Below are 13,544 nucleotides of genomic sequence, written 5' to 3'. Positions count from 1 at the left end.
CATCAAATCCTAGAGGAGAAAGCAGGCAAAAACCTCTTTGACCTCAGCTGCAGCAACTTCTTACTCAACACGTCTCTAGAGGCAAGGGAAACAAAAGCAAAAATGAACTACTATTATAAAAAGCTTCTGCACAGCGAAGGAAACAATCAGCAAAACTAAAAGGCAACCAACAGAATGGGAGAAGATATTTGCAAATGACATATCAGATAAAGGGTTAGTATCCAAAATCTACAAAGAACTTCTCAAACTCAATATCCAAAAAACAAATAATCCAGTGAAGAAATGGGCAAAAGACATGAATAGACACTTCTCCAAAGAAGACAGATGGCCAACCCACCCATGAAAAGATGCTCAACATCACTCATCATCAGGGAAATACAAATCAAAAACCACAATGAGATATCATCTTACACCTGTCAGAACGGCTAACATTAACAACTCTGGCAACAACAGATGTTGGCAAGGATGCGGAGAAAGAGGATCTCTTTTGCATTGTTGGTGGGATTGCAAGCTGGTGCAGCCACTCTGGAAAACAGTATGGAGGTTCCTCAAAAAACTAAAAACAGAACTACCCTACAACCCAGCAATTGCATTACTAGGCATTTATCCAAGGGATAGAGGTGTGCTGTTTCGAAGGGACACATGCATCCCAATGTTTATAGCAGCACTATCAACAATAGCCAGAATATGGAAACAGCCCAAATGTCCATTGATGGATGAATGGATAAAGAAAACGTGGTATGCATGTATATACATATATATGTATATATATATGTATATGTATATATATGAGTGTATATATGTATATATATGTATATGTATGTGTATATATATATATATATATATATATATATATATATAAAATGGAGTATTACTCGGCAATCAAAAATATGAAATCTTGCCATTTGCAACTATGTGGAGGGAACTAAAGGGTATTATGCTAAGCGAAGTTAGAGAAAAACAAATATCACTTCACGCACATGAAGACTTTAAGACACAGAACAGATGAACATAAGGGAAGGGAAGAAAAATAATATAAAACCAGGGAGGGGGACAAACCATAGAGACTCTTAAATATGGAGAACAAACTGAGAGTTACTGGAGGGGTTGTGGGAGGGAGGATGGGCTAAATGGGTAAGAGGCATTAAGGAATCTACTCCTGAAATCATTGTTGCACTATATGCTAACTAATTTGGATGTAAATTAAAAAAAAAAATAAAAGAAAAAGAAAGAAAGAAAGAAAGAAAGAAAGAAAGAAAGAAAGAAAGAAAGAAAGAGCAATCTGGACAGGGCGGGCCGAGAGGGAATCTGCCAGGGGGACCCTCACGACAGGGGCCATGCTGCCCGTGGTGCGGGGGGGGCTCTCTGTGGGCTTGGTTTCCACTGCACCCATCCTAGCAGAAAGGCCTTTCTCTGCATAAGACACATCAAAAAGCATTTTTAAAAAGCAGACATCAGGCCTCACTGGGCTCAAAGGCTCTGAGCAAATGGCAGGTAGGATTCCCACCAGTTCTGTCAGGGCCGCCTTGTGGTGGGGACCACTCTGGTTCTGCTTTCAATGGGCTTCTTGGAAGAGAAATTTCTCTTGGCTTAAGATTTATTTGGCCCGAGATGTAAAGTTTCAAGTGTGCACATGTTTTGTCTTATCCAGAACTGAATGAATGAATGAATGAATGAATGAATGAGGGAGGCAGGGAATGAATGAATGAAAACAAATTAACAGATGTTGTTAGGCATTGAGTTAGGCACCTCTTTGGAAAGCAACGTAAATGAGTTTTCTTTGGTAAAGGCAGGCTAAAAACTCATCTCAGACAGAAACAACTTCCCCCCTCAGACAGTCCCTCCTTCCTCCACAGAAGGGTACACATGCCCCTCTCAGACAGGTGGACCCTCTCCCCTTAGATAGGCCCTCCCCTTCAGACAGGCCCTCCTCCCCCCTCAGACACAAGCATCCTTCCACCCAAACAGGCCCCTTCCCCCCTCAGATAGGTTCTCCTCCCTCAAACAGGCCCTCCTCCTTCTCACTGAGCCTCAACACTCTGACCTGGGCCTCCTCCCTCAGACCAGGCCCTCTCCCCTTTAAGGGAGCCTCCCCACTCAGACCATCCCCTCACCCCTCAAGCCTGATCGAGGCTTGATTGAGCCTCCCCATTCTGGCCAGCCTCCCTGCTCAGACCATGCCCTCCTCCCTCGGAGCAAGCCCTCTCCCATCAGACCAGGCCCTCCTCGCTCTGACCGAGCTTCCCCCCTCTGGCTGGCCCACAGGCAGGTGGACTCACTCTGGGTCAGGCCCAGGGGGGCACTGTGGGTACTGCCGATGCGGTTGCAACAGTCCAGGAAGGCCTTCACGCACGAGGCCTCGTGCTGGACGAACCCGGCCCTGCGCTCGCACGAGAACTTCGTGGGGTTCTCCCGCATGCCATGTTCACAGCACTTGCGCAGCTGCTTTGGGTACTGACCCGCTGTGTGGACACGACACCGGTCAGGGCCTCAGCCGGGACCTCAAAGCAGGAGGAGCTCAGGGCGGACCAAGGGTAGGACGTCCCCAGGGCCCGGCCCTGCCCTCCTCCCTCCTGGGCTGGATCCCAGATGGGCAGGGTTTGGAGGAAGGGTGGGGGCCCCCACCTTTGTCCATCCTCTTCTCTGTGAGCATCACCGAGCGGCGGCGCCAGGCATCAGGTTTGGGGCACTCGGGATCTGAGGGGAGGGCACACGCGAACAAGGTGGGTTAAGCGTCAACTGAGGGTCCCCGATGTACTCCTCTCAGTAGCCGTGAAGGAGGGGTGTTGCTGCTCCCATTTGACAGATGAGGAAACTGAGGCTCAGCGGGCAGTGATTCACTAGGTGGGGGCTGGGGCAGGACTTGAACCCAGGGCCCCCACCTGCTCTCAGCATCTGAGGACCTCAGAACAGTGCCCTCCATCTGCTCTCAGCATCGGGGGTGGAGGCCCCACCCCTCCCCGGCCCTCACCTGTCCTATCCGGGGTCTGCAGGTTTTTGTTGGTCTGGAAGGCCAGCCCTGCGTCCGTGAAGACGCCGGCATAGTCCTTCCCGCTACCTGGAGTGCAGCCGATGTCAGCCTTCTCCACCGTGTTCCAGATCTGCGGGAGGGCAGGGGTCACCAGGCTGACATGTCCGACATCCCCTCCGTTCTGGTCCCAGACCCCTCTCAGAGCTGCGTGCACAGCCCCTGCCAACCACCCCCAGCGCGGACTCCTCCATCTACGTTCCCACCCGCGGCCTTCACTTCCGCGCCACGTCTGTGTCCCTCCCAGCCTCTGTCCCGCCCACGCCTAACCCCACTTCCGGTTCCCTTCTGAGCGCCACCTGAGCCTCAGGCCCACACCACCCCTTTGCTTCTGCCACACCCCAGCGGTACGGGGCGCACCTTGCTCTGAGTTAACCTATTCCTGTTCATCACGAACGCGCCCTTGTCCACTGCCACGAGCCCCACTCGGGACCCCCGGTCACCCTCGATCTTGATGGTCAAAAGCTGCCCAGGTGGGTACACCTTCTCTTCCTTCTTGCCACCTTTCACCACCAGCTGTTGGCGGGGATGGGGGACACACAGAGGTAGGAGTGAGGGGTCAGCCCTGCCAGGCTGGGTCTCCATCAGCAGTCAGCCCAGGGCAGTGTCCGTGCTGTGCTGGTCAGGAAGGGGCAACGGTGGAGACAGACAGACTGAAGGTGGAAAGGCCAGCAGGGAGGGAGATACTGAGGCTGAAACAGAGGTGGGGAGAGAAGGAGCTGGAAAAGGAGAAGATGGGTCTCGGTTGGGGAACCCACCCAGAAGGCTGGAGAGAGGCAGAGACGGAGCGAGCACTGGCCAGGCGGGGAGTGCCAAGATGGGTGCAGAGGAAGGCTCCGGAAGCTTACCTTGCCCACACAGGAGTCCTTGACATCCACCCACACGGAATCGGCCACCACCTCCCTCTGGCCATTGTTGTTAATGAAGGTGTAATAAGCCACCAGGCGGAAGGAAGGAATGAAGTCCTCAGTGATGGTCAGGGGCATCGCGTACGTGTCCTGGCCGGGCTCCCGCGTCTGACGCTCCGCCTTCAACAGCTTCCCTTTGTTCATGATCTGGGGGAGACAGGTTGGCGTAAGGAAGAATCAGCAAGGTGGAGGGGTTGGCCCTGGACTGGGGGTGCTGCAGAAGTAAGGAGGAGGGGTCTGGGATCCTAGGAGGGCATGGACCAGGTAGGTGAAGTAGCGGATGTTGTTCTCCTGGGTGGTGGTGGGGTCAATTCGCAGGTGGAAGTTGACGTTGAGATCTTCCCCTGGCTTGAGCTCCACGCGAGGCACAGAGATGTGCAGGTAGTTATTACTCATGGTGCTGTAGGGTTGGGCGTTCATAGTCCTGTTGGTCTGTCGTGACTCTGGGATACCATCCTTCCTAGTGCTTACCTGGGTGAGGAAAGGGGGATGAATTCTGGCCCCCCAAAGATGTCCACATCCTAATCCCTGGGACCTGGGAATACGGTACCTTCCCTGGCCGAGGGAGTTTGCAAATGGGATTAAGGGTCTGAGGATGGGGAGTCTGTTTTGGATTATCCAGGTGGGTCAAATGTAATCACCGGATCTTTATAATATACCTATGCAGATGGCCAGACTGCTAGTGCAGATAAGATCCCCTCTATACAGATGAAAACCCTCTATGTGAATGGCAGGAAGCCCTGATACAATAAAAGGACCCCACTCCTCACGTGGCAGGATGACCGTGGCAGAGGACAGAGTTCCTCCATGCAAATACAGTCCCCTATCTCCCAGAAGTGGGGCTAGAGGAGGGTGAGGACTCACGGTGATGGGCAGGGACCTAAAGGTTTTGTGTGTGTTGATGATCAGCTTGGCCACGCCGTCTTCCTGGGTGAAGGAGGACCCTTTGGAGTACTGGGTCACCACGGGGACGTTGGGTGCTGGGGAGCCGTCGGGGTTCGTCACGAACACCTGCGGGTGCAGTGCAGGGGCAGGTGGAGGGCGTTCAGGTCGACCCAGAGGCGTGGCTGATGCTCAGGGGAAGGGTGGGGGAGGCAGCCCCACCCCGGGTCTCACCATGAGGTCAAAGGGCATGCCTGGTTTGAAGAACTTGGAAGTCTTGGTGAAGTGGATCTGGTAGGGGGAGGTCACGATGGGGATCCTGCTGCGCTCCGCCTCCACCATGTCGCTGCCTGAGGGGGCCAGCCGTGAGGGCAGGCTCCTGGGCCACCCCTCCAGGTTGGACCACACCTTATACTGGGCCTCCCTCAGACTGGGCCTCCTGCATCAGACTGGCTGGAACCTTCATTCTGTTCCTCCCCCATCAGACTGGCTAGAACCTTCATTGTGTTCCTCCCCCATCACTGGGACTCCTCTGTCAGACTGGATCCCACCTTCATGCTGGGCCTCCCTCCTCAGACTGGACATCATCCATCAGACAGGATCCAATCTTCATACTGGCCTTCTGTGATCAGACTTCCTCTGTCAGACTGTTGCCCACCTTCATTCTGGCCTCCCCACTAGGATGGGACCTCCTCTGTCAGACTGGCCCCCAACCTCACTGGGCCTGTTTTCAGACTGGGTCCATTCTGTAAGACTGGATCCCAATTTCATTTTGGGCTGCCCTCCTGAGACTGGGCCTCCTCTATCAGACTGGATCTCACTTTTATTCTGGACCTCCCCCCTCAGACCAGGCCTCCTCTGTCAGACAACTTCCCACCTTCATAGTGGGCCTCCCTCAGACCAGGCCTCCTCTGAGAAACTGGCAGGCACCTTCATTCCTCAGACTATGGCTTACCTGTCACTGGCTGCCACCTTCAGACTTGGCCTCTTTTGTCAGACTGGATCACGCATTCATACTGGGCCTCCCCCCTCAGACTGGGCCTCCTGTGTCAGACTGGATCCCACCTTCATTCTGGCCTCCCCCCGTCAGACTGGGCCTCCTCTATCAGACTGGCTCCCACCTTCATACTGGGCCTCCTATATCAGACTGGATCCCCCCTTCATTCTGGAGCTCCCCCCCTCAGAATGGGCCTCCTCTATCAGACTGGTTCCCATATTCATACTGGGCCTCCCCTCTCAGACTTGGCCTCACCTGACAGACTACATCCCAATTTTATTCTGGGCCTCCCCCCTCAGACTCAGCCACCTCTATCAGACTGCATCCCACCTTCATTCTGGCCTCCCCCCTTCAGACTGGGCCTCCTCTATCAGACTGGATTTCACCTTCATTCTGAGCTCCCCCCTCACTGGGCCTCCTCTGTTGGACAAAATAACACCTTCATTCTGGCCTCCCCTCTCAGACTGGGCTTCTCTATCAGACTGGATCCCACTTTCATACTGGGCCTCCCCACTCAGACTGGCCCTTGTCTATCAGACTGGATCCCACCTTCATAGTGGGCATCCCCACTCAGACTGGGCTTCCTCTATCAGACTGGATCCCACCTTCATACTGGGCCTCTGCCCTCAGACTGGGTCTCCTCTGTCAGACTGGATCCCACCTTCATTCTGGCCTGTACCCTCACTGGGCCTCCTGTATCAGACTGGTTCCCACCTTGATTCTGGCGTCCCCCCATGAGATTGGGCCTCCTCTATCAGAGTGGATCCCACATTCATACTGGGCCTCGCCCCCTCAGACTGGGCCTCCTGTATCAGACTGGATCCCACCTTCATTCTGGGCTCCCCCTCACTGGGGCTCTTCTGTCAAACTGGATCCCACCTTAATACTAGCCTCCCCTATCAGACTGGGCTTCACTATCAGACTGGATCCCACCTTCATACTCGACCTCCCCCCTCAGACTGGGCCTCCTCTATCAGACTGGATCCCACATTCATTTGGGCCTTCCCCCTCAGACTGGGCCTGCCCTGTCAGACTGGATCCGACCTTCATTCTGGCCTCCCCCCCATCAGATTGGGCCTCCGCTCGGACTGGATCCCACCTTCATACTCGACCTCCCCCCTCAGACTGGGCCTCCTCTATCAGACTGGATCCCACATTCATTTGGGCCTTCCCCCTCAGACTGGGCCTGCCCTGTCAGACTGGATCCCACCTTCATTCTGGCCTCCCCCCCATCAGATTGGGCCTCCGCTCGGACTGGATCCCACATTCATACTCGACCTCCCCCCTCAGACTGGGCCTCCTCTATCAGACTGGATCCCACATTCATTTGGGCCTTCCCCCTCAGACTGGGCCTGCCCTGTCAGACTGGATCCCACCTTCATTCTGGCCTCCCCCCCATCAGATTGGGCCTCCGCTCGGACTGGATCCCACATTCATACTCGACCTCCCCCCTCAGACTGGGCCTCCTCTATCAGACTGGATCCCACATTCATTTGGGCCTTCCCCCTCAGACTGGGCCTGCCCTGTCAGACTGGATCCCACCTTCATTCTGGCCTCCCCCTCAGACTGGACCTCCTCTATCAGACTGGATCACACCTTCATACTGAACCTACCCCCTCAGACTGGGCCTCCTCTACAGACTGGATCTCATTTTCATTCTGGACCTCCCCTACTCAGAATGGGCCACCTCTATCAGACTGGATCCCACATTCATTCTGGGGCTCCTTCCGCCCTCAGACTGGGCCTCCCATGTCAGACTGGATCCCACATTCATTCTGGGGCTCCCTCCCCCCTCAGACTGGGCCTCCTCTATCAGACTGGATCCCACATTCATACTGCGCCTCCCCCTCAGACTAGGCCTCCCCCCTCAGACTGGATCCCACCTTCATAGTGGGCCTACCCTCAGATTGGCCCTCCTCTATGAGACTCGGTCCCACTTTCATTCTGGGGCTCCTTCCCCCCTCAGATTGGGCCTTCTCTATCAGATGGATCCCACTTTCATACTGGGCCTCCCCCCCTCAGACTGGGCCTCATCTATCAGACTGGATCCCACCTTCATAGTGGGCCTCCCCCTCGGACTGGGCCTCCTCTATCAGATTGGATCCCACTTTCATTCTGGGGCTCCTTCCCCCCTCAGACTGGGCCTCCCATGTCAGACTGGATCCCACATTCATTCTGGGGCTCCCTCCCCCCTCAGACTGGGCCTCCTCTATCAGACTGGATCCCACTTTCATTCTGGGGCTCCCCCCACCCTCAGAATGGGCCTCCTTTGTCTCACTGGGTATCACTTTCCTCTGGATATCCTCTCTTACACTTGGCCTTTGCCCTCAGACTGGTTCTCCCCTGTCACACTGCATTCCACATCCATTCTGGGCCTCTGCCCTCACACTGGGCCTCCCCCCTCATTTGGGTCCCTTTCCTCAGACCAGGCCTCACCTGAGTGCAGGATAACGGTGACAGACACGTACAACGACTTCCCCACCAGGGCATCTGCTCCGGAGGGTTCCACCCCGCTCAGCAGGACCTTTCGTTCCAGCCTGGCCTCCCCACTGCCATCATCGATCTGGGGGAGGAAGGAAGGCTCAGAGAGGGGGAGGGGCGCAGGTGAGGGAGGGGGAAGTCCAAAGTGGAGGAGGCTCAGAGGGGCAGAGCACCTGAACACGGGTGAGGGACTGGGGCAGCGAAATCCTCTGTTCACCATCCTGGACCCCAAAGATGACGAAGGCTATTCCATCCACATTCTTCCCATACAAGAACCTGAGAGGCAAGAGGGTCTCAGATGCTCCTCTCCTGAAGGGTGAGGCTGCCTGCAAACTTCCACGGACCCCTGGTCCCGCGCCTGGTGCTTACCTGGCCAGTATCTGGTTCTTCACTCAGCGCCCACCTGGTCCCACACCTGGCCACACTGCACCCGGGTTCCCTTACCCGGCCCCTACCTGGCTCCACCCCTAGCTGCCAACCTGGCCCGTCATCTAGCCCTCACCTGGCCCCCCTCCCCTCCCCTCCCGCCTGGCCCCATTCCTAGCCCCTCACCTGGCCGTGATGGTGACCTCCAGGCCCTGTGGGTCATCAATGTAGTAGAATTTCTCTGTAGGCTCCACTTGGACCTCAAAACTGGGCAGCGCTGGGGTCGAGACGGCACCAGTAGGCTGTCAGCACTGGGCCTGGCACCTGGGGCCCCCACCCTGACTCCTTCCTCCTCTTACCGTACTCCTTCACCTCGAACTCAGCAGAGAATACCTGCTGTGGGGCATCTTCATAGTGGGCTTCTATCTTCCACTGCCCTGTACTGTGGGGAAGGCAGGTGAGTGAGCCAGCCAGACGCCCTCCCTTGGCATAGGGAACCCCCTCTAGGAGGGCCTGACATACTTGACCTGCTCCGGGATGTTCCAAGACAGGGACGAGATGCCAAACAGCCTCCCAGAAGACAAGAAGTCCCTCTTGATGGGAACACCGTCGGGGGTCTGACAGGGAGGGTGTGTCTCTTCAGAGACCTGGCTTAGCCCCTAGGCTCTCTTCCTCCTCTCTGTGTCTGGACACTCTCTGTGTGTCATGACTACTGGGGCAGTGGTTATGAACATGGACTTGAGTCAGTCAGCCTGGGTTCAAATGCCCACTCTCCCATTTACGCGCTGTGTCACCTTGGGCAAATTACTTGATGTCTCTGTGCTCAATGTGCCCAGCTAGAAGAAGGAGAGGAACATAGCCCCTCCCTCACTGGCTTGGCACATGATTCATGTAAGCTGGAGCTCACTCTCGTCGGCAGCTGTCTGAATACTGATAGTAATTAGCATTTATCACCTACTTTGTGCGGGACCCTGTGGTAAGCATCCTATGGGCGCTAAGTCACACAGCATTGCCTACCTTCGACTCTTTGACCTACAAGAATACAAAGTCGTGTGGTTCAACCTAACACACAGTATGTCATTCGTTGCAAATAACTAAACACCAGGAGACATCATGAAAAATCTGGCTTTCTGGCTTCTCTTGGAAATTGGGATAACCATGGATACGGGTTCCTGTTGGCACATAGCGACATTTGACTGGAACTGGGCAGAGGCTCTACCGTTAGAGGTGTGTGTTCTCCGTTCCCCACAAATCCCACCGATCCCCACAGTCACCTTGTGGCTGTCAGGACCTGGTCCCTGTTAACTTTGCATGATTGCAAGAAGTACTCATGATGATCCTCTGAGAACCACCTACCTCTTCCCTCTGTCCTTCACTTCCTCCTTCCATTCCCCCTCCCCCCCCACCCCTTTCCTGCCTTAGCCCAGTAAATTGTAATGAAATTACTGTATGCCAAGCACCCATCCTGTCTGGAATTTAGGTTCTGTGGAGGTCTAGGGAACGGGCAATTAGCAAATGAATACATTCAATTTATAGGGTGCCTAAAGGAGATGACAGGAAGGGAGACCAGTGGAGTGTGTGTGTGTGTGTGTGTGTGTGTGTGTGCGTGGGTGTATGAGTTGGGAGAGGGTGTCTGCAATTTTACAGGTCCTCAGGCTTCTCTGTAAAATTGTGCCATCGGTGACATTTGAGCAGAGACTTGAATGACGTGATGGGGCAAGCTATGTGGGTATTTGGAGGAAGAGCGTTTTGTGAGTAGTGGGGGAACAGCCTGTGCAAAGGTCCTAGGGCTGGCTCTTTATGGCAGTTGGAGGGACAGCAATAAGGCCCATGTGGCTGGAGCAGAGTGAGTGAGGGGAAGAGGGGGAGGAGAGGAGGAGAGGAGGACAGGTAGGGGACAGGGCAAGTCTTGCAGGGCCTTGGGGAGTGCTGGGAGGACCTAGGCTTTTACCCCAAGGAGGTGGGAGCTCCTGGAGGGCTCTGGGTAGAGGAGGGTGGGACAGGAGTTGGGTGCTCGAGGCTGCCCCCTGGCAGCAGGAGGCGGATTGGGCTACAGAGAGTTTTTATCTGTCATCTCAATCTTCAGCTGAGAAAACCAAGGCCCAGGAGGGTGAAGTGACCTGTCCAGAGTGACACGGTCCCCAGAGGTTTGTCTGGAGCCGGAATCCACGGGCAGAAGCATCACTGTGCCTGGTATCCCTGGATCTCTGCCCTGTGTCCAGGGCTCTTTCTGTGTTCGTGGCTCTACAGGTCTCTTTGCCTTTAGGCCTCTGCAGTCCTGCCTTTTCCGGAATCTCTTCTCTGTCTCTAAATCTTTGTCTCTCCCCGAGTCTCTGCCCAGGGGGAGTCATTGTCTGGGTACCCCGCTGCTGGTACCTGGATGCTGAAAATAATGATCCGGCCCACGGGCAGTAGGTCGTTGTCCACGGTAAAGATCCGATAGAGGACTGGGAGATGATGTTAGAGAAAGGGGGCGGTGAGTGAGGCCCTGCCCCTCCCCACAGTCCCCCCCAGCCCTCTCTCCAGCCACCGCCCAGCCCCTTACCCGTGGAGCCTGGGGTATAGATGGGCTTGTCCGTCTGGATGAAGAGGTACCCGCTCTGAAAGCTGACCAGCACCACCTTCTCCACCACAGTGCCCCCGAAGTCCGCCTGGACAGTCACGAATTTTTTCCCCTTCCCTGATGTTAATTCCCGGTTGGCTGGGATCTAGGCATAGCCAGAGAATCATTGAGATGCTGCCTCCCGGCCCCTTGCCCGCATTCAGCTCCAGGCTTTCAGAGGGGTCCACACCTGTCTGCCCTTCCTGCCAATAGCACCTGTCCACCACTCCGGATCTCCCTGGTGTGCCCAGGTTGGGAGCAGAGGGGTAGTGGAGGGGGGGAGCAAGGGTCTAAGATGGGTAGGGATCAGAAAGGGGGATGAGTAGGGGGAATCAGACAAGGGGCTCAGAGGACCTCTCTTAGGAGAGGGGCTCAAAGCTAGGGGCTCAGGATAGGAGAAGCTAATTGAAGGAGGAGTCTCAGAGAGGGGAGGGGCTTCCAAGTGGCACCTGGTCATAATGGGGAGGGGCTTCCAAGTAGGATGGGTTCAAAACATGGAGGAGACTCAGAGCGGGGAGGGGCGCCAGCAGGTGCACGCACCTTGATGTTGACTGTGCTTATGTGGTCATTATCCTTGGTCAGATAAGTGTTTCCTCTGGACAAACTTAGCTTCCTGTCTGGAAAGTCGTTGACGCTGACTGTGACAGCAATGTTGCCTCCATAGTCATGGGCCTCCAGCAGCACCTTCTCCTCATTCTCCAGCCGCAGGATGTTGGGGGTGATCATGGAGAACCTGCAGGTCGGGTGGAACACGGGATGGAGCTGCCGTTGTAGGGACCACGGTTCCAACCCTCACCGACATATCACGAAGCCCCCAAATCCTGTGAAGTCAGATCTCGAGGCCTCCAAGTGATTCTGCAGCCACGGAATCACTGAACACACCACAGGCACCCAAACCCGCAGACCCCTGCTTCTAGAAACATCCGCCTCCCATTGTAACCCAAGTGCCATGAACCCCCAGCTCATGAAATCATGAGCTCCCAGGCAGCCCAAGTCCATTCACATCCCAACCCGCTGACCCCTGCCTCCACAGACACCCACGTGCGCCCTGGATTCTACTAGGACCTGAACCCCACCCCCACCTCACAAGTAGCCCGGTTTGGAGAAGGGTCATGACCACTCACATGGGGTCCCCCGGTGCCAGGGGCAGGATGGGAAGCAGCAGCAGCAGCAGCAGGCTGGGGCCCGAGGCAGGCCCCATGGTGCAGGGACGGTGGAGGGACAGAGGGACGGAGGAAGCGGACTGGGAGGGAATGAGCAGAGGCTGCTGGAGGCTGCCTTTTATCTGGCTCCCGCCTCCCCCTGCAACCTCAGCCCAGCCCGTAGCTCCCGTAGCTCCCGTGGCTTCCCCCTTCCTGGAGCTGCCCCAGATTGCTCAATACCGTTTCCTAAGTTTTTCAATCCCTGGGGCCAGTGTGTCCTGGGGTAAGTAACCCAAGGGCATGTCCTCCAGCAACATGGACACACCTTCCCCCTGCCAAGGTCTCCCTCAGGGTCAAGGTCAGTTGGCAAACAGGGACCTTTCCCTGTTGCACCTACTTAGCGGCGGAGGAACACTGAGGGCCAGAGAGCTCCTCACCCCAGGTATCGGGGCCTGGCGCCCAGTCAGTTTCTGGCCATGCGTTTGTTAACCAATGCCTTCCTATGGGTTCATCTCTATGCCCATTGTGCCTGGAAGTGTGGGAGAGGGATGGCAGGCAAGATAAGCCAGCAGGGGAGAGAGAGGAGGAGGCCTGGCTGATGGGATTCCCGTTAGCTGGCGTGCCCTGCCCAACATTCCAGGTCGGACAGCCGGAGGGCCAGGCTGCCTGGGTTGAGGCTAAGTGGGGTCTCTGGAAGGCACTTAACCCCAACACAGTATTGGCTGCGTGTCCCCGATTCCAGTTGAACTGGTGTCCTGAGTTTCGTCTGGCACCCCAGCTGGAGGAAGGAGAAGAAGGGGAAGGAAGGGGGAGGATTTCTGGGCGGGGGGAGCCCGGGCACCCCTCTCCCCCCCACCCCCTTGAGTGCAGTGATTTCCCTGCTGCACCCCCCACCCTCACCCTTGAGTTGGTGCCAGGCCTGGGAACAGCGGGGACTGCCCCTCCCCTCCTGGCCCCCCACTTCCAGGATGGGGTCCTTGCTACACTGCTTTCTGAGATTTTCCCCCCAGGACCCACGGCCAGGGCACCTCCCCCACCATGCAGCCCAGGCCTCCCCTTCTCCCCCTACTCATTACTCATTAACTGGAAGGTAAACTTGGCCCGGCTGGATCTGATCTGCCCCATGGCTGCTTCCCCC

The 13,544-nt window shown here is 55.9% G+C and overlaps 1 protein-coding gene across 1 annotated transcript in view; it reads right to left on the bottom strand.

The window, feature by feature from the left end:
- Window positions 1-12,572, bottom strand: part of LOC147583829 (complement C3-like) — a 45,253-nt gene extending 32,681 nt beyond the window's left edge. The window contains exons 1-17 of the mRNA XM_086699303.1: window positions 12,389-12,572; window positions 11,805-11,997; window positions 11,208-11,370; window positions 11,039-11,109; window positions 9,185-9,279; window positions 9,022-9,104; window positions 8,849-8,939; window positions 8,470-8,572; window positions 8,252-8,378; window positions 5,053-5,168; window positions 4,801-4,947; window positions 4,198-4,407; window positions 3,877-4,083; window positions 3,389-3,544; window positions 2,972-3,101; window positions 2,626-2,697; window positions 2,280-2,462 (exon numbers count right to left, since the gene is read on the bottom strand). Coding sequence (XP_086555429.1) covers window positions 2,280-2,462; window positions 2,626-2,697; window positions 2,972-3,101; window positions 3,389-3,544; window positions 3,877-4,083; window positions 4,198-4,407; window positions 4,801-4,947; window positions 5,053-5,168; window positions 8,252-8,378; window positions 8,470-8,572; window positions 8,849-8,939; window positions 9,022-9,104; window positions 9,185-9,279; window positions 11,039-11,109; window positions 11,208-11,370; window positions 11,805-11,997; window positions 12,389-12,465 — 2,224 coding nt within the window. The 5' untranslated portion in view covers window positions 12,466-12,572. The remainder of the gene's footprint in view (window positions 1-2,279; window positions 2,463-2,625; window positions 2,698-2,971; window positions 3,102-3,388; window positions 3,545-3,876; window positions 4,084-4,197; window positions 4,408-4,800; window positions 4,948-5,052; window positions 5,169-8,251; window positions 8,379-8,469; window positions 8,573-8,848; window positions 8,940-9,021; window positions 9,105-9,184; window positions 9,280-11,038; window positions 11,110-11,207; window positions 11,371-11,804; window positions 11,998-12,388) is intronic.
- Window positions 12,573-13,544: the final 972 nt, after the last annotated feature.

This window comes from Puma concolor, chromosome A2 (genome assembly GCF_028749965.1).
Source record: "Puma concolor isolate L17-30 chromosome A2, mPumCon1.1.hap2, whole genome shotgun sequence".
Classification (NCBI taxonomy): domain Eukaryota; kingdom Metazoa; phylum Chordata; class Mammalia; order Carnivora; family Felidae; genus Puma; species Puma concolor.
The sequence above is the reverse complement of the archived record's forward strand: the minus strand, read 5'-3'. Positions and strand labels throughout refer to the sequence as shown.